We start from the raw sequence: 24,232 nt of genomic DNA, 5'->3' as shown, positions 1-24,232 counted from the left end.
TTTTAAAACGCTTTCTTTGTTAATATTTATAAACAAATGTTATAAATATTTATAAATATTAGCAAAGAAAACGTTTTAAAAGATTGTCTTATACGATTGATGATGATAATCGTAAATTGGAAGCTAGGACTATTAATAAAATAAATTGTGTACACAAACAATGTGTTACTTTAACTTCAATCTGTGAATAATACAAATATTTAATACATAAAAGTATATGAAAACGTAGAGGATATATAAAGAAGAAAAAAGTTTTCATCAGCAAAGTAAAGTCACATTTGTGTTTGACTCCTTCAATGTAACGACAAAAAGCTGGACCTGCCAGGTAAACTATTATACATTTCAATTTATTTTTAACAAAATTTTTGCTTTTTCTGGGCATACCAATTGTATTATATAAATTAATGCGTTTAACAGTTCCTCATAGACTAATTAAATATTACTGAAGACATAACGTTATACACAATCATCTATGCTTAGGAGCTAGGATTTATATATATAATGAAATAGTGAACATATAAAATTGTATTATTTTAATCTCAATATTTGTGTAATACGAATACTATTTCTAAAATAATATGTCAGAAATACATCATAAATACGAAACAAGAAATTAATTCAGAAATTTCCATCAATAACGTAACGTCACATACGGGGTAGGTGAAATCTCGGTCAAATTTAATAAAAGCAATAATTAAATTGGCCGGTCCCGATTTTTGTCATTACATTGAAGAAATTGGACCCCGTATTTGACGTTACGTTATTGATGGAAAATTCTGAATTAATTTCTTGTTTCGTATTTAGATGTATTTCTGACATATATTTTTAGACATAGTATTTGAAGTCATTAGATATGGAGATTAAAATAACACAATGCTCATATATTTATTGTTTTAATATATTTATGAATCCTTGCTTCCAAGCATAGATAATCATTTGAAACGTTGTCTTCGATAATATTTAATTAGCCTACGAAGAGCTGATAAATGCTTTAATTTACGTAATAAAAATGATATGCCAATGAAACTTATAAATTTTATTAAAAATTATCTAAACATAATAGTTTAATCTGCCGGATCTGTTTTTTGTCGTTACATCAAAGAAATCGGACCCCATATTTGACATTATGTGATTGATAAAAACGTTTTGCTTCTTTTACATATGCTATATACCTTTGCAGAAGCTAGGATTCACAAATATATGTTTGTGAATCCTAGCTTCTGCAAAGGTATAGCATATATAAAAAAGCAAAGCATTTTTATCAATCACGTAACGTCAAATATGGGTTCCGATTTCTTCGATGTAACGACAAAAAGCAGAACCGGCAGATTACACTATTATTTTTAAATGATTTTTAACAAAATTTATAAGTTTTATTGGCATATTATTTTTATTGTGTAAATTAAAGCATTTATCAGCTCCTTTTAGGCTAATTAAATAATATCGAAGACAACGTTTCAAATGATTATCTATGCTTGGAAGCAAGGATTCATAAATATATTAAAACAATGTATATATGAGCATTGTGTTATTTTAATCTCCATATCTAATAACTATAAATACTATGTTTAAAAATATATGTCAGAATACATCATACATATAGAAGCAAGAAATTAATTCAGAAATTTTCATCAACGACGTAACGTCACATATAGGGTCCAATTTCTTCGATGTAATGACAAAAATCAGGACCGGCCAATTAAACTATTACTATTATTAAATCTTACCAAGATTTATGAGTTTCGTGAACATATCGTTCTCATTATATAAAGAGTTTATTATCTGTTCGTAGGCTTGTTAATATGAAGAAAAGATTTTAAAACCTTGCACGAAAAATGTTGACTCTGCAAAATTTTTAACTAGCCTACGAACAGATGATAAACGCTCCAATTTTGACAATGAGAGCGACATGTTCATGAGACGTACCTAAAGAATTCGAATGCTATGATTGGTTGGCAACCGGCAATAGGCACAGAATTTTCAACGTGACGGAAACTCTGTGTCTCTATTGCCTGTGTCACTGTTTATTCTGCATTTATACATGATTTCTGATTTCTATTCCCTGTTCCTATTGCCTGTTGCCTGGCATTGTGCAAGGGGCTTTATAGGTACGTCTCATGAACATGTCGCTCTCATTGTCAAAATTGGAGCGTTTATCATCTGTTCGTAGGCTATTTAAAAATTTTGCAGAGTCAACATTTTTCGTGCAAATTTTTAAAATCTTTTCTTCACATTTTTAACAAGCCTAGATCTTCTCTTCTTTGACCAGTTTGACCATACCATTTCATGGCCAAATCCATTCTGGCAAAGCCAGAAACAAGAAGGAATACACCTTCCGTTGCCGCCTAATCATAGACGGCAGATGAGCGTAATGATTTTACGCTTTTTCCCACGATGCGCGAAACACGACCGCGTCGCGAGAAGGGCCATTTGTAACAAAATTAAATTAAGTAATTTTAAAATTACTAGCGTTCAAAATCTACTTATTATCGTATAAACCATAATTTACGCAAGTGATCATTTTCTCGATTAAAAACACAAATAATTTTAATTAGTTATAGAAGCTCTGTTAATTTGGAAAAAAAAACCTTTTAATCAACCGCGTATATAATCATTTTACGAATAATAGAAACTTTAATTTAAATCTGATATAAGCATGCAGGACTTAAATAAAAATGCAAAATGGTAATAAATAACAATATTGACTAACGCAAACTGAAAAAATCTAAGGCCCATTTTTTTTGATATCGTTTCGCATATCGAGTCTCACCTCAAAAGGGTGAGAAATAAAGAATTAATGACGTGAGATCCGAAAGAGATAATCAAGTTTCTGCACAATATTGAGCTAATGTGAATACTTCATGCACTCGAGCAAACAATTTGAATTTTGATAGCTACATCTTATTACGATAATTATACTACTACTTAAAAATCAAGTATTTATATTAACGCGAAATTAAGTAATCAAGTTTAAAATAATTGTTACAAAAAATTTTCTGTTTCGCAAAACATCATTTATTAGATCTCACGTCATATCGCTTTTTAACTAGTATGAAAACCAGTTATCAATACATATGAATAGATCGTGAAAGCTTAGGCTAAAATTGGTGCGTTATAGGAACAGATAATTTTAAATGATGATCGTGAACACACACAATTTTGTTAAATAGATTACGTAAAAAATATATTAAATAGATTGTATATACATAACAATAAATGATTTAAATAATGCAAGGTACTTTTTATATTCAATCGTGATATATGCAGGCTAAAAGCATCTCTAAGCGTATATATTGCAATCTTGCACCAATTTATGTAACACTTAATCCTGAAAAATATTTGGGATGGAATTTACAATGACAAAATGTACGATAAATCAATTTATGTGATTTATCCAGGATTAAATGTTAAATCCTAATCTGACCCAGTCATTCCATTTTAAGACAACGAATCTATGAAACGTAATATATGTAATAATTTATTGTGATAACTTGACTCTGCAATATATTTGACGTAATTGTCATAAATTCGTTACCTTAATCATAAAATTTTAATCATCACTCACCGACCGATGCGCAACAGCGGAATTATTCTGCAACGTCGCTACGATGATTCTGTAACAAACAAATGTAGAATCCGAATTAAAGCAGGGTACAAGAGAGAGAGAGAGAGAGAGAGAGAGAGAGAGAGAGAGAGAGAGAGAGAGAGAGACAGTCAATATTTCAAAAAATGATTACTATATAAACACTAAATTTTATATTATTGTTTATTAAGCAAATTTAATGAAATAATCTTGTAATTTCTTAAGAATACTCTATCCATTGAACATAAGCTTCTATAGAATTTCTAAAATAATACTCTTTTTCTGTAACTTTATTTTCTGAATAACTATCCGGTTAAAAAGTAAATGACCCATTCGTGTAAGATATGATATATGTATATGTATAAATAAATTATATTTACCGCATGTTGCTCCGCCGGCGCCTGATGCCTCTCCTAGGCCTCCACCTCCTCTCAGGCTGCTCGAGATGTCCCTCGTGTTCCCTCGATGCAAAGCTGATGCTCTTTCCCGCGTGGATATTTTCTGTAACATAAAAATAATCGAATCGATTAAATAATTGTCACGCGCATTGAACATCTTATTCGTTATTCAATTTAATTTTTTTTTAATTACTACTTTGAAAAATTTCTTTACGTTAAAATCAACTTTAATGGAACTTTTCAAATTATTTCTCTTGTTACTAATTTAACTTCCGAATCATGGTTTAATATAGCAACTGAAGGATAAACGAAAAGAGGGATTCTTATAATATCTTTAGAAAAAATAAAAAGTAACACTTACCAGAAGTGTTGGTACGCCGTCGCCCGATGCCTCCCAGGCCGCCGCCTCCTCTCAGGTCCCTCCATTTCTCACTAGCACAATCGTACGTTCGACGCAACACTCGCGAAAGAGAGGCTGATTACGATCGCGCGTGCTAATTACCGAAGTAACACGCGACACTACGCACTCCCGGAGTTAATCGACGCGGGCTTTACTATCACAACGGAGCGAGAGAGACGTACACGATCGCGCGGGAAGAGAGACACGATCCGCTCGACATCGGCGACGTTACACGAAGTGGCACGAACGTTACGGCGGGAAAGACTCGGAGAATCGCGGCGCCAACTTCACGCGCCACCCGTTTCGTCTCCCGAGAAAAAGGATTGACGCGGGCGTCGCGGGAGAGACGATCTCGTCCGAACATTCTTTCACTGTATATCACACACGAAAACTCGAATACAACTACACGTACGAGGAGATACGTACGAATTAAGATTCGAGTCTGACACCCGCGGCACCGCGGCGCTCGAAAGTACGGCGTCGTGTCGCGCGCGACAGATATACCGGCCGGCTATTTCCTCGCGAAATACGCACTTCACTTTTCGGCGAGCCGCTGACGCACGAGTGCCACAATTGTCTACACCACACGATTGTCAAATCTGACGGTATCGAGTTCACTACAAAGTTGTACGCACCGTATCAGTCACCGTGAAACATCGTCGTGACGAGCGCCGGCGCGAGCTCGATCCGCTGCGTGCCCGCGACGTTCCGCCAATGAACCATCATGGCGCCGTATTTCAGTACTGCGCGGTACTACGCGAGTCAAAGCAGCGACGCGATTTGAACTTCGATATCACTCGCGCGACGTATGACACGTATCTCGATTGAATAAATCGCATAAGTCCACACGGAAACTATACGTACACTTTAACAAGCGATCGACACTTTCAGTTCTTCCTTCAATTCACGTCGTCGTAGGAGCAGCGATCGTGAGAGAAAGACGGCCGGCGATTCGCGGGCCGTTTCTCGTATCTCGAGTAAAATACCTGCTCCAGAAAACAAAAACGACGTGTTGCGTAGCATTTAGCATTTATGCATGGCATCGTCGAGGAGCTCGATAGTGCGACCGTGGCATCCTTTAATTGCGAAAGAGCGATCGCGCATATCCTCCCGTGAGCCCGTGACACTCGTTTCAGCGGCTCGAAAAATAATCAATAATGCGCGGTGACGTCACGGCCTACCCCTCCTACGCGGCACGACGCAGCACGACGCGCGCGGCCGTGGCCGGTTCAAAAATACCGAAAACTTTCAACGAACAATAAGAGATCAATGTATGCCGAATCTTTCGTTAACTTTCACAGGTTTAACTGGCTGTATTCTACGTTCTGTCTCGGTGATGTCTAGTCGACGTCGTGTAGCTGTCTCTCGAAACGCGAGTGTTGTATATCGCGAACAATTAGTGATCATTAGCCTGGCGAATAATTAACTCCCACAATCAGTAATTGAGGGGTATCGAGGCGACGGTGGCTGTTTAATCGGAGCAGATATTTTTGCGCGATTTATCTATATTTATATATATTATTTCGCACCAAATCTTTCGTTAACGTTGCTTAAATTTTAGTATAGATATGTATAGAATTTCGTGGCGGAATTTAGGATAGAGTTCTGTTTATAATTTCGTGTACCGTATATTGCGAGAGAAATTTGGAAAATTAAAATACACGTATGTATATAAAATATGTATTAAAATAAATTAGAATATGCATGTAAAATTATGGACAAAATTCTTTTTTTAAATATTTGTGTAATTAATATATATATATTTCTTGAAAATATAAAATTATACAAATAGAATTCTTTTATATTTACACAATTCTCGCATCGCACTTTGAACTTTTTATTGATTTTAATGCAATTTCATGTACCGTATATTGCGAGAGAAATTTATAAAATTCACATATATATATATATAATATATATATATCTATTAAAATACACACGTACATTGGAGTACGCATGAAAATTCCTCTTTCTTAATTAAAGAGGCAATTTTTGTAAATTAATATTAATTGATACTAATATAAATTTTAATTTATATTAGTATCAATTAATATATTATTTAATTTAATATTTTTATATATTATTTAAATAATAAATATACTTAAATTAGGTATTATTTCAGTTATTATATATTATTATAAAAATATAATTTATAAATTATTTATAAATTAATTTTATAGAATTATTCCTTGGTAGTATTCTTTATATACAATGCATAAATAAACACTGCACAAATTTAAATAATAAAATAGTTTTATTTACATCGCGTCATCTTAATTTTTTCTACATCACATATACATACACATGTGTAATACATGTGTTATGTGTATATGTATGATCTCGTCTCGATGTAGGTAAAAATGTCAACGTATTATCTACATTATCATCCCATGCTATTTCATAATCGGCGTCTCTTACCAAAGAAAAAGAAGAGAAAGAAGTAAAGAAGTACGCTATTATTTCGTGAGAGGCGCTGATTCACTGATTGTTGATCAACAGGTGCAATCAGATACAACTCCATCGGGGCTGTTTAGGATTTTCAAAATAATATTGAAAGTGGAAGAATGACGTTGTCCTACAGTTACATGCCGGATTATTTTTCTCTGACGGATATTTTGTGTACGGAGGAACGGATATCGTGCAAAGTAGAAGTCACGCTACCTCGCTTGGGTAAGCTTATCGAGATTTCATCACACCTTTCCTGTATTAAAACTAAAACACTGAAACTTGTTTATCGATTCTTAATATAATATAATATAATAACAAGAACGAGAAAAATGAAATGGAATTGTATTCCTTCACAGAAGGAGCGTTTCTGAACTGTATACTTATTGATTAAGCTTTTAGCTTGTAATTATGATAAAAATTGTGATAAAGTTTCCCAATCTAGAGCAGTATTTTAATAAAAATCAGATATTTTATTCCCCATGTTATATTTATTTTCCACATAGAAAGTAAGAGTTTGTTCTTGTACACATAATTGTTCTACATTGTGTCCTATTGCGCATCCAGGTTTTCTGGATCTTTCTTCCGAGTCGGAGGACCTGAAACCAGGTACAAAGTTGGAACTTCCACTATGGTTGGCGCAACCGTTGAATAGAGTAAGGGAATCAATAGTCAGCGTAGACATACCCAAGACATACAAGGAAGGCTACAGGTGTGTATATATTTGCGAATGCATAGTGGAATTAATTTTTATTAAGATCACGAGAAGAATTCTCTAACAGCTTGTTTCTCATGTGTGTTGCAGAGAAATTTTATTAGCAGACGCTTGTACTGTCGTACTTAATAAATGGAATCCGTATTATTACGAACTGGGAATGTATTTGAGAAGGTTCAACAATCGCGATTGCGAAATGATAATTGACAGTTTGTTACTAGTAAGTGGTGTGCTAACTTTAAGCTGTTCGTCAACTGATTCGTATTCATTATTTAATTATATCCCGTGTCTTTCAGACCTTCAGGTCGCGATTTAGACTAGTCATGGACTGGGCACAAAATCCTGTTTCCGATCCCACCCTTAATAGTTTACTGCCGAGATTAGAGAGAGACTTATTCCTCACAGGCAGGAAGGCCAAGTTGCAATTGAACGAATGGTTAAGGAAAGGCTCGAGCGTTATCGAAACTTCACAGAGCGCTGTGAATCTTAAAAAGCGAAAACGAACAGATTACGAACTGGATTGAAACGTGCGCTGCATACGATACATGTGATAAAACAAATATAAAGTACAATAATTATATACTTACGCGGTGTAATTTTTTTATACGAATGATTAATAAGCGCGATTGTAATATTAAATAAAATTTTTTGTCTTATACATTGAAACTACATATCCCTTTATTTAAAGATACAAATATATCTGTGTAACTTATTACTTATTAAATAACAAATAAAAACTTTATATATATGTATATATATACATACGTATTTTGTATGGAATCAGTCACATTCGAACTGTTAAACAATATATACTATAGAAAGGATCATACAACAAAAAGTGATAATATCTATTTCACAACCCATGACTAAAAATTGTTAAAATATCTTATTGTTAGTAGATATATGCAATAAAACACTAATATATTACACTTTTCAGTGGAATATCGTTTTATTATTAACAATGATAATCACGCGTATTTCTTTTCTCTTGCACTACGTTATACCTTACATTAGACGTTAATGTTTATTAAACTCTTCGTACAAAAATATAAAATATATATTTGCCGGTCTAATTTGCTGTATCTACGACTTATATTAAAACATGTCTTTTTTTTATATAGTACTATGTGTTGTGAAACATTGTTTATATATATATATATATATATGTGCGTGTGACACTGGATACATGTCATGAGAAACCATACAAAATATAGTACCTAATGCAAATATGGTATATTCATAAAATTATTGCAATAAGAGAAAGTCAAATTATAGTCGAATTCAGACAAAAAGAAGAGATAACAATGCTCGTACAGTTTGCAAATAAAATTATTTGCAGATTTCGATTACTTAACGCACATGCATTGCGTAAATCTTTTAGATCAAAGCCCGCTCTTATCAGGCGTGCCGGATATTTTCGAGATGAAAGCGATTTGCTAGTCCGTCTCGAGTCATATTTGCACGAAATTATTCTCATGGTTCACAATTGTTCTCGCGTATAATTATAGCTCAAATCCCCGAGCGATCAATGCATGACCGATATATGTGTTTATATTACATTATAATTGGAATGTTATACATATTGTTATTCATTGCTGCATCATGCTATTTACACTATATCACGAACTATACAGCGAACGCTATTCACCCAATTCGGACTGAGCAGAATAGTAAAAAAAAATATATATATATTTCTCGTTACATCAACGCTGATGTTTCTTATTGTTTCTGATTACTTAACTCGACTTGCAAACATACCTCTGTATGTACAACAATAATAGTCGAATATGGACTTACATTCTATTCTCTAAGTCAAGGTTCGAAACCGATATTATTTTGATGAATTCGAATTTCGATGTCGTAAGATACACCAAATTGAATCTTATTAGTCAGACGCAATGAAAGTGCTGCAATCAATGACAAGGCTAAGAGTTTTTTTTTATACAAACGAAAACCCATCGTATAGATTGCCTCGGTTTCAGTCCCTGTTCCAAATTAGTTGCTAATGATTATTGCTAATGATTATTATTGTCAATTGCACGATTGTATTAAACGCATTATCCTCTAGTCCTAGCCTGGACTTCGGAAACGGCCCGAATACTGTCGCAACAGTAACAGTAGCAATAATAATGGCAAGACACGATCTTATCGCTTATCACATTCATCTTGGTCGGCGATCAATCGGTATCTGTACAGGTGCGGGCCTTGGCTATATATATATAATCGTGAGCCGCAGGAAATGTGACCACAGCATGCCGCGCCGTAAAATTTACAATCATGTAAATCTGGATACTTTCGCGTTAACTCCTCTCACATGTTGCACCATTTGCAACACGTGTCGATCTTTCAGCTCTTTCTCACATCTCCCGCCTTATCTTGCGGACCAACGTCAACGATCACATTTTATTTGATTAACATAATACGCGCAGTTTTATTAATTGAGCAACAATTTTTTAGCAAAATAGCGTCGTTGGCTATTCAGCGGTGAGCTCAGTTCCCGAAACTAGTCAGAAGCTGGTCTCGGGCTCGAGACTGGGCTCCTGCTTGAAGTATCTAAAGTCCTGGTTCGGCGTGAGATCCCTCAGGATCATGACGGGCATTTGATCGGTTTGCGGGCTCAGATTGCCAGTATTCGCCGGCGTCAGGGGGCTGCTGGGGCTCTCGTTGCTGCTCATATAACTGCCTGGCGCGGTGTTCGAGATCTGTAAGGGGGTAGCGGTGCCGTTCATCTCCGACATGGTGCCGCCCAGGAATATCTCCTGAAGCAGATTGTCAATATGTGCCACCCCGAATAGGCGGACGAACTGGATCTGCTCGACCATCTGCCATGAGATCGACTGCAGAGCGGGTAACATTAGCAGGATATCACCGAAGTGCCCTGGCAGATCGCAACGGTGATCGCTGATATGATTCTCGAACTTTACTTGGATGTTGTGGCGCAGCTCCCGGACCGTCTTCTGATCGCTCAATCCTTTCGCGTCTGCAACAAATGACGAACATATAGAAAAGAAGCATAATTGTCCCCGATCGCAGGGAGTGGACAGTTTCAGTTACTCGGAGGTCGTTCGATCGCGACAATTCACTCTCGATTCTGAATCACGTTAATTATAAATTAAACGACGAATGAAAATACGACGATGAAATATTAAATTAATCAGCTTATTAAATCTTGACGTATCCGTTGGAATGCGCAATTTTTTTCACTCTGACTCGCTGATATCTATAAATAAGCGATGATTTGCGTTGTTTATGAAAGCCTGGCGAAATTGCAAAGCGTGATTGCCTCAACGAGACCGAATTGATCGCAAGAGCGTAGAGATTATTGCGAGCGAATTGTACCTATTCGATCTATATATTAACGGCACGCATTTATTGTCTATTACACGCGGCAATGTTTCTTTATTCCGCTCGATTCCACATGAATAATCCATTGCGAATCTCGGATTGTCGCACGACGATCCTTCGAATGGAGCACTTACTCGGGTCAAAGAACACGATGGCTTTGAGAAAAGCGAACTCCGTGTCGTCGATCTTGATCTTCTGAAACGGTTTCACCAGCTCGTCCATCACCCTGACGCCCACCTTGCTGATGTCCAGGTCCTGCTGATTGCTCCCCTCTACAAATTGCAATGATATTACTGATAGACGCGATACACCGTTGTTCCTTCGTTCGTCTCACAGAAACTGAGTCTGGTGGTAAAAGAAAAGAAAAAACAGTATACCTCGCAGGTATTACTAAGCCGGTGCGAAAGTTGTTTTTCCGTCAAACTTTGTACCAAATAAAGACAGAAAATCACAAAATTACTTAAGAAAGGGATGACAAATTTTATCAAACTAAAGGAGAGATTCGCTGAATATTCGTCTTCAATTTTATTTGATAAATATATGGACTAGTCTGCATCAACTTAATAGGTATCGCCAAACCAAACATCAGTGTTCATGCATTAACATGCATTTTAAAGTGACACACAACACACGAATTCCGGACTCAGTCAACCACCTAAACCCCGTAATCGTGCAACAACAGACAAAACGTTCAGTTAATAAAATAGTAGATTGCCAGCGCGTTACAATTCGTTATTATATTATAAAGCAAGCACAAATTTCCCTGGCACAAATCAATATTACAAATATAGCCAGGGAAATTATATTTGTTCCGATAAAAAAATATTCGAATCATCCAAAATAATTATTAACCAATTATATATTTGAATTTATCATAACTCAAATTCATATATTTGAATTATCCAAATAATTCACATTTTAATACTCGATTAGTCGAATTCACAAATTCATAAATTCGGATCCGAATTACAAAAAAATTGAGTAGAGAACTAACTGCAAAATGCAATTCGCCGAAATTTATTGAAATTACACGTGATTTGTTACATACTTATTACATGGATAAAGAGATTGCTTTAATAAAAATAAATACAATGCATATTGAAAATTTGTAGAAGCATGAAATTTAAAACTTGGTCAAGCATTTTCTGATTTTGAAAGAAACTTTTAAGAGAATATGCTTGTAAGAATTTCCAGTTTTATTTACATATAAATTCCAACACATCTCCCTTCATTAAAAGTGCCATAAAATCTAAAGATATTTAGAGATCATCACAATCAATAATCACCGTAAAACGTAATATCTTAAAAAATAACGGAACAATGATCAGTTTTTCTCAAATATAGTGTACTCGGTTTGTACGTAAAAAGGCACCATTGACAACTTTTATATATCTATACTCTCATAAAATAGTATTAGTAGGTAAAGCAATTACTCTAGAATGAAATATCGATTAAAAAGAGTGTAGAAAGAAAGATTTTCGGCAAAGATCTTTCTATCTACTTTCTATCAAAATTACAATTGCAATATAGTAGTAGTACGTGTCCAGGCATTGGTACATTTACCTTAATTTTTTAAACTTGGTTCTGTTTCTGAGACATTATTTTCGAAAGCTCGTTTGACGTAAGAAATCTGGAAAGGTAGCGCTTCGATGTTTATGCGGTGATATATTCACATGGAGAGTCTTTATGTACTTAGCATCACGATAATGCCCTATCGCTTGATAAATATAAGAGAACAATTATATAGCAATAAAAAATACAATATATGTCAATAGATATATATTATTGTTTATTAAATAACAAAATAATAATCATTTAAACATAATAATAATTTATAATGTTCTTCATTATTGTATGTGTGACATCTAATATATGATAATCTTATCTTATCTATTAAATTGTACTAATATCTATATATATTTGAAATAAGCCAGGAGTACAAATATTTCTAGTTCACTTAAGAGCGCAATTATTTTATCGTGGCTCAATAATCAAGCGTATGCCACCTTTTGCCAAAAGAATAAGATTACGTTCGTCAAAAATAGGCGGGACTGAAGTCTGGGGATGAAGATTGAATTTATATTTCGACAGAAGACTCACGAGTCCGACTTTCGTCTGCACATAGCCAAATTGTGCACCTGAAAAGTAATGATATCAATATTTTTGTCATCAATGCCATGATACATGCCAGACATTTTCGTAATAGCTTAATCTAAGCTTTAAAAAGTTTTATTTAAGTATAATTGTAAAAATATTTAAAAAATAATTTTTTTTATAGAGGAATTTAAAACAATACAAAAATCATCAAGACAAAAAAATTAATAACTTGTTAATTAAATATTTTTATAAATAAATATTTTCGCAAGAAAGAAAGAGAGAAATATATATTTAATATAAGCAGAATATATTTTTTAAATATAATTAAAGAAGATATTTTAAAATGCAAATATTGAAACACATGTTGTTGTCAATTGTCAATTTAAGTGTAATTATTTTTATAAAAAATAAGCTTGCAAATGGTACATAAACTAGTTTATAAACAAAAATAATTCATAAGCAATGGATTAATGTATAAATTAAATATATATTAATAGATTAATTCGTATTCTTACCGATGCAGACTCGGGGACCTTTACCGAATGGTAAAAAAGCATAAGGATGCCTTTCTGCTGCCACGTCCGCGTTAAATCGTTCCGGATCAAATTTATCTGGGTCTGGATATATCAACGGATCTCGATGTAGCCCGAGCACTGGTATAGTGATTAAAGTCCCCTTTGGCACATGAATGTTCATTGTCGGTAAGTCTATATCTTCGGTACAGGTACGATTTAACATTGGAAGAGGTGGATATTTCCTCAGAGTCTCTGGAATATGTCAAAGAAAAGTATGAATATATGTATATCTCTTCTAAAATGCAAACTATTTATTTGAATGTATTATACATATTTATTTTTAAATATGTAGAGAAAGTCCCCTATTATGAGATAAGCTCCTAATATGCGATAGCGGGGTTTCTGCTAAACTAATAGGTTCTATCTGTTGGTTCTATCATAAACTTATTGCCCTTGGGGTAAAACCTATTTAGTAGAAAATTCATTATTTGATCGTGCATGCACTTGTTACGAATATCGAAATTGTGAATTTGGATGTTGTCAAGTTCCATGAAGGTGAGACTTTGAACCTTGTTTGTTATATAATAAATAAATATTTGACAATGAGTTCTGTATACAGTGATAGAGTAAGGTCGTATTAATAGGAAAATACAGAATATGTTGAGTTGCTTAATTGTAGAGAATAGATTTGGTAATCGCGAAACCGCAAGGCCCCACGCCGTGGGGCCCGTAATATGTCGAGATATTCAGGATGACGATCGTTGCTAGAGTATATATGAAGGTTATTGTACAGTAATAAAAAGAGGGAAAATACTATGTTAAAGTTAAGGAAAGGTTCATACAAACTTATAAAAGTGTGCTGATGGTGATCGCATGCTCATGCTGGGCGCACACTGGCTGCGCTGGAAATATTGAGTATAAGTCGGTTTGCGACTATTGCAAATAAGCTTCTACATTACATTTGTATTTCAGAAACATTAAATGAAGTTTTCTAATTGCAATACCGATGTATTTTGCACTTTATTAGCGATTTCTGGGGATATTTCATATTAGGAGCACACTTTTTCGATTTTGCATGAAGCTCATTTTTTACATTTTTTTAATTTTCAGAAAAATCAATATTTAAATTAGATTTTACATTTCAGCATCTTAAAGCTTATTAAATTCCCTTCAAAATGACCGACTACATTTTTCAATTCTGCCCATAGACTTCCGATAATCACACAAAATAGATGTGGTATCTCATAATAGGGGACTTTTCCTCTACTATTTATTTAAATGTACATATGAATAATAAGATATTTTCGTGTAATATAATCCTTCTTTGTCGAAAAATGCATCTCCAAATCCGAATAAGTAAAAACACAATGCGACAATTTATAATATACTTGCCATTTACTACTTTGTGAAGATATGTCATTTCGTTCAAAGCGTCGTGGGTGAGACCACCATGTTTTTCCAACATCTCGTCGATTTCCTTGCAAACTTTTTCTTGCATATCATGATGTTGAGCTAATTCGTATAAAGCAAATGTTCCTGTCGTCGAGGAGGTTTCGTAGCCAGCTATGAAGAAAATATAACTCTGGGCCGTAGCTTCCTCCATAGTAAGTTTATTTATAGAGGCTGCGGATAAGTAAAGTAAAATAATTTGTTTTTAACAAGAAATCTTAAATATTTGATTTTAATTTGCATTTGAGACAAAATTGCATTTCAAGACAATATATGTAAATTTTCAAGATATATAGGGAAGATAATATACACGTATAATATGTAGATATAAATATATATTTACATGTCGTCTCGGTGGTAGTGGTATTCATGCTGTTTTCAGGATCAACATAGCCTTTCTCTATGAGTTGAATGAGCAGATCCATAAAATCGTGTCTGATGATGTTATGAGCTTGCCTGTATTCCACATTTTCTCGAAACAAATTCATGAAAAAGCTGGTGACGGATTGGGGTGTGATAGGGATGGAAAACAATTCCATAATTTTCGGCGCGAACCAAAATAGGGCGATCCAAATCGTATTCATCTCAAAAATTTTCTTTTCTTGTTTACGATATTCGTTATTCGGATCCTCAATACAATTAGATTTGATACCAAATGCCGTTGACATGATGACGTCCGTTGTATATCTATTGGTAAAATTGACAAGAATTTTTAATAAATTTTAGCAAATTCTATCAAATTTGGAAACATTGAAGATGTTAAAAACGTAAGAATAAATTCATACAAATAAGGTTGATAAATTGAGCGAATTCGGATAAACGATATCGAAAATGTAGATATATGTATACATAAAAGAATGTCCAAATGGCATTTTAATACTTAAAAAGAACCTCCGTGTGTCATATACGTCATCTTTCTATAATATCATTTTAAAGAAAAACTTTCAAAATTATTTTTGAAAAATTTTTAATGATTTTAATTATAAATTATAAATTATACGTACAATTATATTTACAAATGACGTAAATCAATATGTTGTGCGCTTTGGTACTTATAATTTGAATATATATTATTGAAATATATATTTCAATATGAGAAAAATATATGATATTCAAATAAGAGTGTTAACTTCTAACAATGTTGCTAGTTTTAAACGTTTCTTATATTTGAATGTTGCAACGTAATCATCATTATTAATCGAAATCGGACGAATTTTATTAATAATATCTCAGGTGCAATTATGCACATTATGATTACACTACAGACGATGACTATATTAAAGCATGTTGTCTTCTGTATATTCTTGTATTACATTAATGTATTTAGAAATAGATATTAGAAAGTGTTTCTTAGGGGCATGCCGTAAGTTTCAAAAGTGCTGTATGTAAAACTTATAGCGTTTTTCACTGGCAGAGCTGGTGCGCACTCAGTGCACATTAAAGCCGTCGTACACAAACCAACGTAAAGTATATGTTTAATATAAACGGATTAAATCATGAAATCCTCAATATTCTTTATTACACTATTTAGTAAAATATATGTACTGGGTATTTTATCAGTCGAAATATTTGCATTTTACTTTAAATATTAGAGATTAAATCAGTGTACAACGGCTTTAATGTGCACTGAGTGCGCACCAGCTCTGCCAGTGAAAAACGCTATTACTTTCATTCATCCGTAGAGAATATTCTATTTTGTGAATTAACATTTTGACTAATAATTTTTTTTTACACTTTGTTAATCATGCAATAATAAATGTCAAATCAATTAGAACATTTTATTATAGAAAAATTATCTGTTCTAAGACAAACTGTTTATCCTTTTCCTATCTCCAATACTTTACTAATTATTTTTATTTTTAAATTAAAATTAAACATTTTCTATTTCCAGTCATTCAAACAACATTGTTTATATAACAGTTCCTTTAAAAAAATTACCTTGAAAATATATCTTTTATCTCGATGGACTCTCTCATTTGTACTTTGCTGTCCAGATACTTTGCGAGTTCATCGCCACATTCTTTCACGATCGGGAACATTTGCTTTATTTTTCCCAAAGTGAAAGTTGGTGTCATCTTGGTACGCAGATTTCGCCATCTCTTTCCAGGCATTGAAAACAAATGACCGGACAATGGATCAATTTTTTCATTGCAGAACGTTCCACGATCATGAAAACTTGCGAAGTCCTTTGTTAACACCGTTTTAATTAGATCGAGTTCGGCGACTACCAAGTTTGGTTTATGAAGTGAATACATTCCAATAGCGCGATGATCCTTATATTTCATGTAGACATCATGGAAGAATACGCCTGTTGACAAATTTTTGTTAATTAATTCTGCGACTTTTTTTCAAGTAGAAATACAATAAACAACAGTGCAAATCATTTATTTTATAAAAATAGTAATGGCTTTGTAATAATAAAACTTCCATAACCCTTTCTTTATTTAGTTGAAGTAAAACTGTAAATGTAGTACCAAATTCTATAAAATTTATAACACCGAAATTATAACCGAACCAATAAATTATTTTCAGGTTACGGTCTTTTTCGATTCTCTTTCCGGTTCTTAAGGGGGAAAACCACTGTGACAGCCGGAAAAAATGCTGATTTCGTGAATTTTTTTGCGAGAAATAATAAATTTAATGAAATTGGTTTTTTATTTTTTCAAATACATATATTGTAAAAAAAGCCATTAAAAAATATTAATATTTGCACCTTCAGCGTGTGGTGTCGGGTAATATACCTCTACAAAAAAATTGTAGGTACGCGGGCGCTCGTGCTCCGTTAGAACGGGATGTTTGAAATAAAAAAATTTGGCGTTATTTTAAACTATACGAATGTAGTTGCAGTTAAGCATACGGATTTTTTAAAAGTGGATTAATCTTTAACAAAATGGCGCAGTTCTAAAAAAAAAAGTTCGAAATTTAGCACAAAATTTTGTCACTTTTTAACATTTTTTCAAAAACTAATTATTCAATTAAAAAAATCGTACGCTTAACTAAAGACAATTTCGTTATAAACATTCTGTCCAAATTTCAAGTCATTCAGATAAAAATTGGCCGAGATACGCGAGCGCCCAGCTACGAAGATGTAGTTTCGAGAAATATTTTCAGATAGCGTACACAGCTGGCACCCAGCGACCTCGCGCTACTCCAAGAAAACTGCTGTAACTCCGTTAATATAGCAAATTTCAATATAACGTTAAAGATACATATTTTCAAAACCTTAAACATTAAGAAAATGCAAAAAAAAATAATTTTTTGAAACCGTCACAGTGGTTTCCCTCCTTAATGTACAGGGTGTTTGATTGATGTATGTTAAAAAATAATCGCATATTCCACAAAAAAAACTCAGTTGAAAAGTTCTTTACAGTTTTTGGATATCTGTAATATTTAGCGAGATATAGTAAGTTCAAGTTGGAATAATTTCTCAAATCAAACGTTTTGGTTTACGCGCCGGCGTTCAGAAGTTCGATCAAGGCCAGGATTCCCCTACTTGTTTCATGCCTGCGTAAAGGCATATTTATGTAAAATTTGCTTCAATAAGCAAAATAATGTAAACATAACAAAATTTATTCTCTATATCAGAGTTTATTAACACATTTTAGCAGTGTTCTTTTTTGCTTCAAAGCCAGTTTTGCGATTTCGATGCATTGTCTTTCTCATTTGTGGAATATGCAGACATGCACCTCATTTATGGATGCTTTATTTGAGAAATTATTCAAACTTTAACACGCAATATCTCGTTCAATATTAAAAATATCCAAAAACTGTAAAAAACTTTTCGACTGATTATGAGCCTTTTTATGAAGAATATAAGATTTCTTTTATGACATATCGAACACCCTGTATATAATTCATTAATTTTATTATTTTTAATATTTTACATTCTTTCCCCTGTGTTTTTTTATACATTTCTATGATATTTATAATGATTCTTAAGGCTCCTAGGCTCTCGCCGCGGTCATGTAAGATCGTGACGTCAGAGGCGACAATTAACACGCTGAGAGTTCTTGCTCTCAAAATGAATGTAATGCGAAGTCTAGTCATTTAGGATTATGCACACGACTAGGCTTCGTGTTACATTTATTTTACGGCTGTTTATCAACTGTCAAGGGAAAGAGATAGACGGAGTATTTTTGAAGTGTGCGGAAATGATCCGAAGTGATCTTATTTTATGCAAATATCTTTTTATTTGTAAATAGCGTGCAAAAATTCTCAGCGTGTCATTTCTTGTCTTTGACGTCAAGATTTAGCATGCATTGGCCTTGGCGAGTACCCAGGAGCCTTAACGACACAAAGTATACGGAAACACGTTTACGTAATAAGGATTATTCAGGATTAATAATAGAAACGTTATAAGCAATAATTCTTAGGCTGCGTTACACTACATATATTGCTACTACGCACATCATTGTCGCAATTGCGATTTTAGTCCGTGCACACACGTATACACATACATGAAGGAATTTATATTATTCGAATACTTTCTCTCTTTATCATCTTATCTAATTTAAGTATACAAGGGTCATTTCAAAAGTTATGCACATTAAGAATGTCAATAGAATAATATAAGTCAATATATTAATATAATCAGCTTTGATATTTATGTCAGTTGTGTATCAGACATATTTTGGTAAGATTCATTATTATTAATAAACTAAGTATAGGCTCTCCTGAATAAATCAAATAGGGAATAGTGAGAGAGGCAATCGGAGCCCCGCGCGGTAATTATTGCGCAATCAATATATAGTCAATAAGATATATTAGTCGGTGGCGATCATGGCAGAAAGATGTGCACTGCTCTAATCAGCCGAAGATCCGAGTTCAAATCCGACCAAAAATCGTCGGTTTTATTTGACCGCCACCTCTCGGAAGGATAATGGCAACCCACCGAGAGTGTAATATCCTTTAGGTTGGGGCACTAGGGCAAAATTATTGTTACGAAACCAAAAGGGAGGCCTCGGATTTGATGAAGGCCGAACTTCAAAAAGCCATGGCTCAATCTTGAGCTGTAGAACCATTGAAGAAAAAGAGAAATTTGATAAATTCCCCCTCCGCGCGCGTAATTGTAACCGAAATAAACCACCACGGTTTCAATTTTCTTTACTGGTCAAGAAACCGAAACTGAAACCGGAACAGTTATTTGATGTTTTATTAAACCATAACCGGAACCAAATTGAAATATCCCTTCAGTCCGGGTCTTTGAATAAATAATAAATAAAATATAGTAATTGTACAGCAATTACAGTTTGGTAAAATATAAAAGTATATTTAGCGGGAATTCCATGTATATATATTTTTAATTTACTATGTGGCTATTAAATGTTATGCTTGTTATATTTCTTTGTTCTTTTCAAATATCAATTTCGTATTTCCAATTATAATTAAATGTTTAAATTAATAAAAGATATAGAACAATGTACACAAGGAAGTAAACATGTATTCATACTGTGCACACTGATATTACAGAAAGACACTCACCTATTTGCTTTTTTCCAGTTAAGAGGGCTGTTATATTTCCAGTTAATACAACAGGTTTGATGTAGAAAACTCCCCTCTTGCGCCAGAAATCAAATATCACAAGTTTATAATAAATGTATAGAATGCTCAGGGCAGCGATGGCAGCCCCGATTAATTCTGCAAGTACCATTGCTAATCTGAAACATAACAATAAACAATTCTCTTGTACAACTTTAACGTTAAAGCAAAATTTGGTGAGAATAATAAGTTAAATTAAATTTCTTCTTCACAATTCACTATTCGTATAAAGTTCTTAGATATTTTTATTTGCGAAAGTACCGACTGTCTCAAAAATTATTTTTTGTTCGACTGTCTCGAAGCTATTTCTTATTTACACGTCTTGATCGAAGCACGCTACTGTAAAAACTAATTATGAATGCGTATGTATCCGCTTATATATCATATCTCTATAGTTCTGAAGGACATTGATAATTATATAAGAATTATATAACAATTTTATTGCAACATAATTAATTATAATGGCTTATGCAAAAACAACACTAATACATTATACAAGTTAAATCTTGTAAATGTAAACGATTATCTTTCGTGTTTTGAAATTCGTGAATTGAGTTGTACATGTTGTGACGGGAAATATAAGAGATAGTGAAAATGAGATTAGTATAATAAAGATTAATATAGTATAAGAAAAAAAGTAGGTTATATTGGTTGATAAATATCAATTAATAGTAACATTAAGAGGGGAAACCACTGTGACGGCCGGAAAAATTTTCATGATTTATTTTTCGCGAGAAATAATAAATTTAATGAAATTGGTTTTTTATTTCTTCAAAGTATATTAATATTCAATATTGATATTTAAAGTATATTCAAAATATATTGAACATATTGTTTAAAAAACCATTAAAAAATATTAATATTTGCGTCTTTAGCGTATAGTGCCGCATGTACCTCCGCAAAAAAATCGTGGGTGCGCAGGCGCTCGTGCTCCATCAGAACGAGATGTTTGAAATTTTGGTGTTATTTTAAACTATACGAATGTATACTCTGTTCTCCGCGAGAGAACATTAGTTCTTCGCGCACAGTTCTGAATGTTCACGGCAAGGATATGGATGTAACTAAATGGCGATATATCGGTGTTATATGTGCATGGGAAGAGCGACAAAGTGGGGAGAGCATGGCGCGCTTCTCAGTCCCGTATACGTAATATGACATACAGCGGTGTGGAAAGGAGACTTTCTGGACGTGACCTGGCGCGGACCGGACGAGTTTTCGTCCGATCCGACTAATGTTCTCTCGTAGAATAGAGTATAGTTTCAGTTAAGCGTACGAATTTTTTAAAATACTAGACATCACAGACGCGCGATACGAATAGTGTACCGCGAATCACGAATCGCGCATAGTCTAGCGCCAGCTGTTACACGAACGTCGCTCATGTATAGCCGTTGTTTATTTACAGAGCGCTTCTCCCAATGCCTCACCACGTGTCTATATAACAACATAAAAGCATGCATGCAAGTATAGGCTAAAATCCGAAATATATGTCGTTAAAATGCGGTAAATATAACCTTTTTTCTTCAACACTTCAATAAGTGCAAGATTGCTTGGGAAGTAAACGTTGCTAGGTTTTTATACTCATTTCATTATGTAAGTAGAACAATTTTTTACCTGATTTACCTGAAGCTTTTAGGAGCAACACACAGTTCTGAATGTTCACGGCAAGGATATGGATGTAACAAAATCGCGATCGGTGTTATATGTGCTACGGTGTTACGGTATTAATATAGAGTAGAGGGAGAAGACCCCCCCCCCTGTTAGCCGATGCTAGTCGAGGTCGAGAACCTGACCTGAATCTTTTCTGCGAGTTAGTGCTCTACAGCCCCACTCTACCCTTCGTGCGAGATCTGAAAAGCATCTAATTGGTTAGTTCTAATGTAACAAAGAAGAGACGGAAGCTGATTGGTTATTTCTAATGGAACGTATATATATTTTTATTTTATTTTATTTCTTATTTTATTTTTATTTCCAGAGAGAAATGTTAAAATAATAAATAAGTTTTACCAGTACATACCGAGAGTATTTGATTGATTTGTCATACTACACAAAACATATACACACACACATATTTATATAGGGGAGGACGGGGGAATATTGACACCAGAGGGCACTTGTTTAGTGTGAACTCGTAAAAAAGTAAAAATTTCCACAAAAATGAAAAGTCACATGAATTTCACGTGACTTTCACATTAATTAATCTTCCACGTGAAAATTAGTCGGTTTTACAATATACTACATGGTAAAGGTTATTGTTAAAGAAGGAAATAAAATGAAAATGAAAGAAATGAAAGGTCTGCATTACGAAGAGTATCGATCAATCTGTTCGATATTCGGTCAGGTCCATCGCGATAAAAATTATTTCAACATAACTTCATCAAAAGACCTTTTTTGATTTTCATTTAGTCCATACCTTTTATCGATATCTGCGTGAACAGATTGATCGAACAGATTGATCGATAGGCTATTTTCAAAAATTCACTGTGAACGTAATTTTCAAGATAAACATATAAAAATATAGATTATTGGATTCGTCTTTTCGAACCCTATCGATTGATGTTATTCTTGTAAGGGAGCTTTATTTGAAAATTTCAACTTCTCTTTTTCCCCTCAAAATCTAATACGGAAAGGTAAGGTTTCATCACGCTGAAAATCATCTCAACCCCACTCTGAAGGACCTTTATTGTCGGTGTATGTATGTATATACCTATGTATAATATACAGGGTGCTCGATTTAATCTGTCTACGCCGATATCTCGGAAACAATCAAAGTTAGACAAAAAAATCGATAAATGTTTTTCAGTAGGGTTACGTTGAGATGATTTTCAGCGCGATAGAACCGTACCTTAGAAAGATATATACCCAATTCTTAAGGTAGTTAATCCGTGAATCGCAATTCCTAATAAAAATTTGAAAATTTTACTGTATGTTAATAAATGTGGTATCTACACGTCTGTACAAATTAAAAATAATTGACCGTTCCAAACGCGAGATAATCGCTATCAAAAATTGTATTTTTTCCATGTATTGCATGCACACGAAAATCTCGTATTTTGAATTTTAATAATTAGAACGAATCTTAAGAAAGTAATGAAAAACGAATATATAGTAGAAGGACACTTTAGTAATACTAGTAAAAAAAACCGAAATTATTGACCGTTTAGATTTAGAAATACAGGGTGTTGCAACGACATACAGGTGAGCATGACGGGTTACCCATTCGTGCAGGCGCGCATTGTATTTCACAGCTGCGTAGGCTTTGGCGCATCATATGTGAGTGATTATAATATGCCAAAGCCTATGCAGCTGTGAACGATCATGCGCGCCTGCACGAATGGGCAACCTGTCATGCTGACCTGTATGTCGGTGCAACAACCGGTACAATAACAAATAGATCTCAATTTTTGCGATTATTTGACGTAAAGAAGCGACTAGAGGAGAAAAATAAAAGAATAACCTTTTGTTCTGTGTGTAAGGGATAGAACTATCCAAAAATTTTTCAGCCTGTAACCGTAAATACTTAATAGTCGAATGTTTTCACGTCGATTTAGAGTATAAAATTTTGGATTGTGTATTGTCGCGGACTAACTACCTTAAAAGATTTTTTTCTTAAAACAAAAGAGTACAAATCTTTTTCGTAAAAATATCTAAAAGTTTCCGCATAAGAACTTCCGTACTGTAATGATTGATCTGTAATTGATCTGAAGCAATCTCACGGATATAGATTTCTTTGTGCGTTGACTGAAGCAG

General features: G+C 33.7%; 3 protein-coding genes across 5 annotated transcripts; 1 reads left to right on the top strand and 2 right to left on the bottom strand.

Annotated features, from left to right (window-relative positions):
- The first annotated feature begins 6,624 nt into the window (after positions 1-6,624).
- LOC139781307 (DNA replication complex GINS protein PSF3-like) lies at positions 6,625-8,199 on the top strand. The gene is made up of 4 exons (XM_071720160.1): positions 6,625-7,051; positions 7,394-7,538; positions 7,632-7,761; positions 7,838-8,199. Exons 1-4 carry the CDS (start codon positions 6,946-6,948, stop codon positions 8,063-8,065), a joined length of 609 nt encoding a protein of 202 aa, XP_071576261.1. The 5' UTR covers positions 6,625-6,945; the 3' UTR covers positions 8,066-8,199.
- Positions 8,200-8,465: 266 nt separating this feature from the next.
- On the bottom strand, positions 8,466-11,546 carry LOC139781308 (hepatocyte nuclear factor 4-alpha-like). The gene is made up of 2 exons (XM_071720161.1): positions 11,021-11,546; positions 8,466-10,521 (listed from the first exon to the last, which is right to left on the bottom strand). The coding sequence occupies exons 1-2, from the start codon at positions 11,106-11,108 to the stop codon at positions 10,049-10,051; spliced, it is 561 nt and encodes a 186-aa protein (XP_071576262.1). The 5' UTR covers positions 11,109-11,546; the 3' UTR covers positions 8,466-10,048.
- Positions 11,547-12,654: 1,108 nt separating this feature from the next.
- Positions 12,655-21,549, bottom strand: LOC139781306 (probable cytochrome P450 6a14). 3 transcript variants are annotated; one of them, XM_071720156.1, is made up of 7 exons: positions 21,380-21,549; positions 20,429-20,604; positions 16,886-17,255; positions 15,291-15,634; positions 14,891-15,121; positions 13,499-13,750; positions 12,655-13,024 (listed from the first exon to the last, which is right to left on the bottom strand). In XM_071720156.1, exons 2-7 carry the CDS (start codon positions 20,595-20,597, stop codon positions 12,861-12,863), a joined length of 1,530 nt encoding a protein of 509 aa, XP_071576257.1. In that variant the 5' UTR covers positions 20,598-20,604; positions 21,380-21,549; the 3' UTR covers positions 12,655-12,860. The 3 variants fall into 3 exon arrangements, with proteins under 3 accessions (XP_071576257.1, XP_071576258.1, XP_071576259.1); XM_071720157.1 differs by lacking the exon at positions 21,380-21,549 and adding an exon at positions 20,751-20,844; XM_071720158.1 differs by lacking the exon at positions 21,380-21,549 and adding an exon at positions 20,747-20,828.
- Positions 21,550-24,232: the final 2,683 nt, after the last annotated feature.

The sequence above is a fragment of the Temnothorax nylanderi genome, unplaced genomic scaffold (assembly GCF_030848795.1).
Source record: "Temnothorax nylanderi isolate EJ_2023f unplaced genomic scaffold, tnyl_v1.0 TNYL_tig0329_pilon, whole genome shotgun sequence".
Taxonomy (NCBI): domain Eukaryota; kingdom Metazoa; phylum Arthropoda; class Insecta; order Hymenoptera; family Formicidae; genus Temnothorax; species Temnothorax nylanderi.
The sequence above is the reverse complement of the archived record's forward strand: the minus strand, read 5'-3'. Positions and strand labels throughout refer to the sequence as shown.

Bases quoted from the DNA above. Each gene is read 5' to 3' on its own strand.
- LOC139781307 (XM_071720160.1), top strand. From the start codon at position 6,946: ATGACGTTGTCCTACAGTTACATGCCGGATTATTTTTCTCTGACGGAT. The intron at 7,539-7,631 runs GTGTGTATATAT...TGTGTGTTGCAG, and splicing joins ACATACAAGGAAGGCTACAG to AGAAATTTTATTAGCAGACG. The intron at 7,762-7,837 runs GTAAGTGGTGTG...CGTGTCTTTCAG, and splicing joins TAATTGACAGTTTGTTACTA to ACCTTCAGGTCGCGATTTAG.
- LOC139781306 (XM_071720156.1), bottom strand. From the start codon at position 20,597: ATGGTACTTGCAGAATTAATCGGGGCTGCCATCGCTGCCCTGAGCATT. The intron at 17,256-20,428 runs GTGAGTGTCTTT...ATTTGTCAACAG, and splicing joins AACTGGAAAAAAGCAAATAG to GCGTATTCTTCCATGATGTC. The intron at 15,122-15,290 runs GTAAATATATAT...ACTTATCCGCAG, and splicing joins CACTACCACCGAGACGACAT to CCTCTATAAATAAACTTACT.
- LOC139781308 (XM_071720161.1), bottom strand. From the start codon at position 11,108: ATGGACGAGCTGGTGAAACCGTTTCAGAAGATCAAGATCGACGACACG. The intron at 10,522-11,020 runs GTAAGTGCTCCA...CATTTGTTGCAG, and splicing joins CATCGTGTTCTTTGACCCGA to ACGCGAAAGGATTGAGCGAT.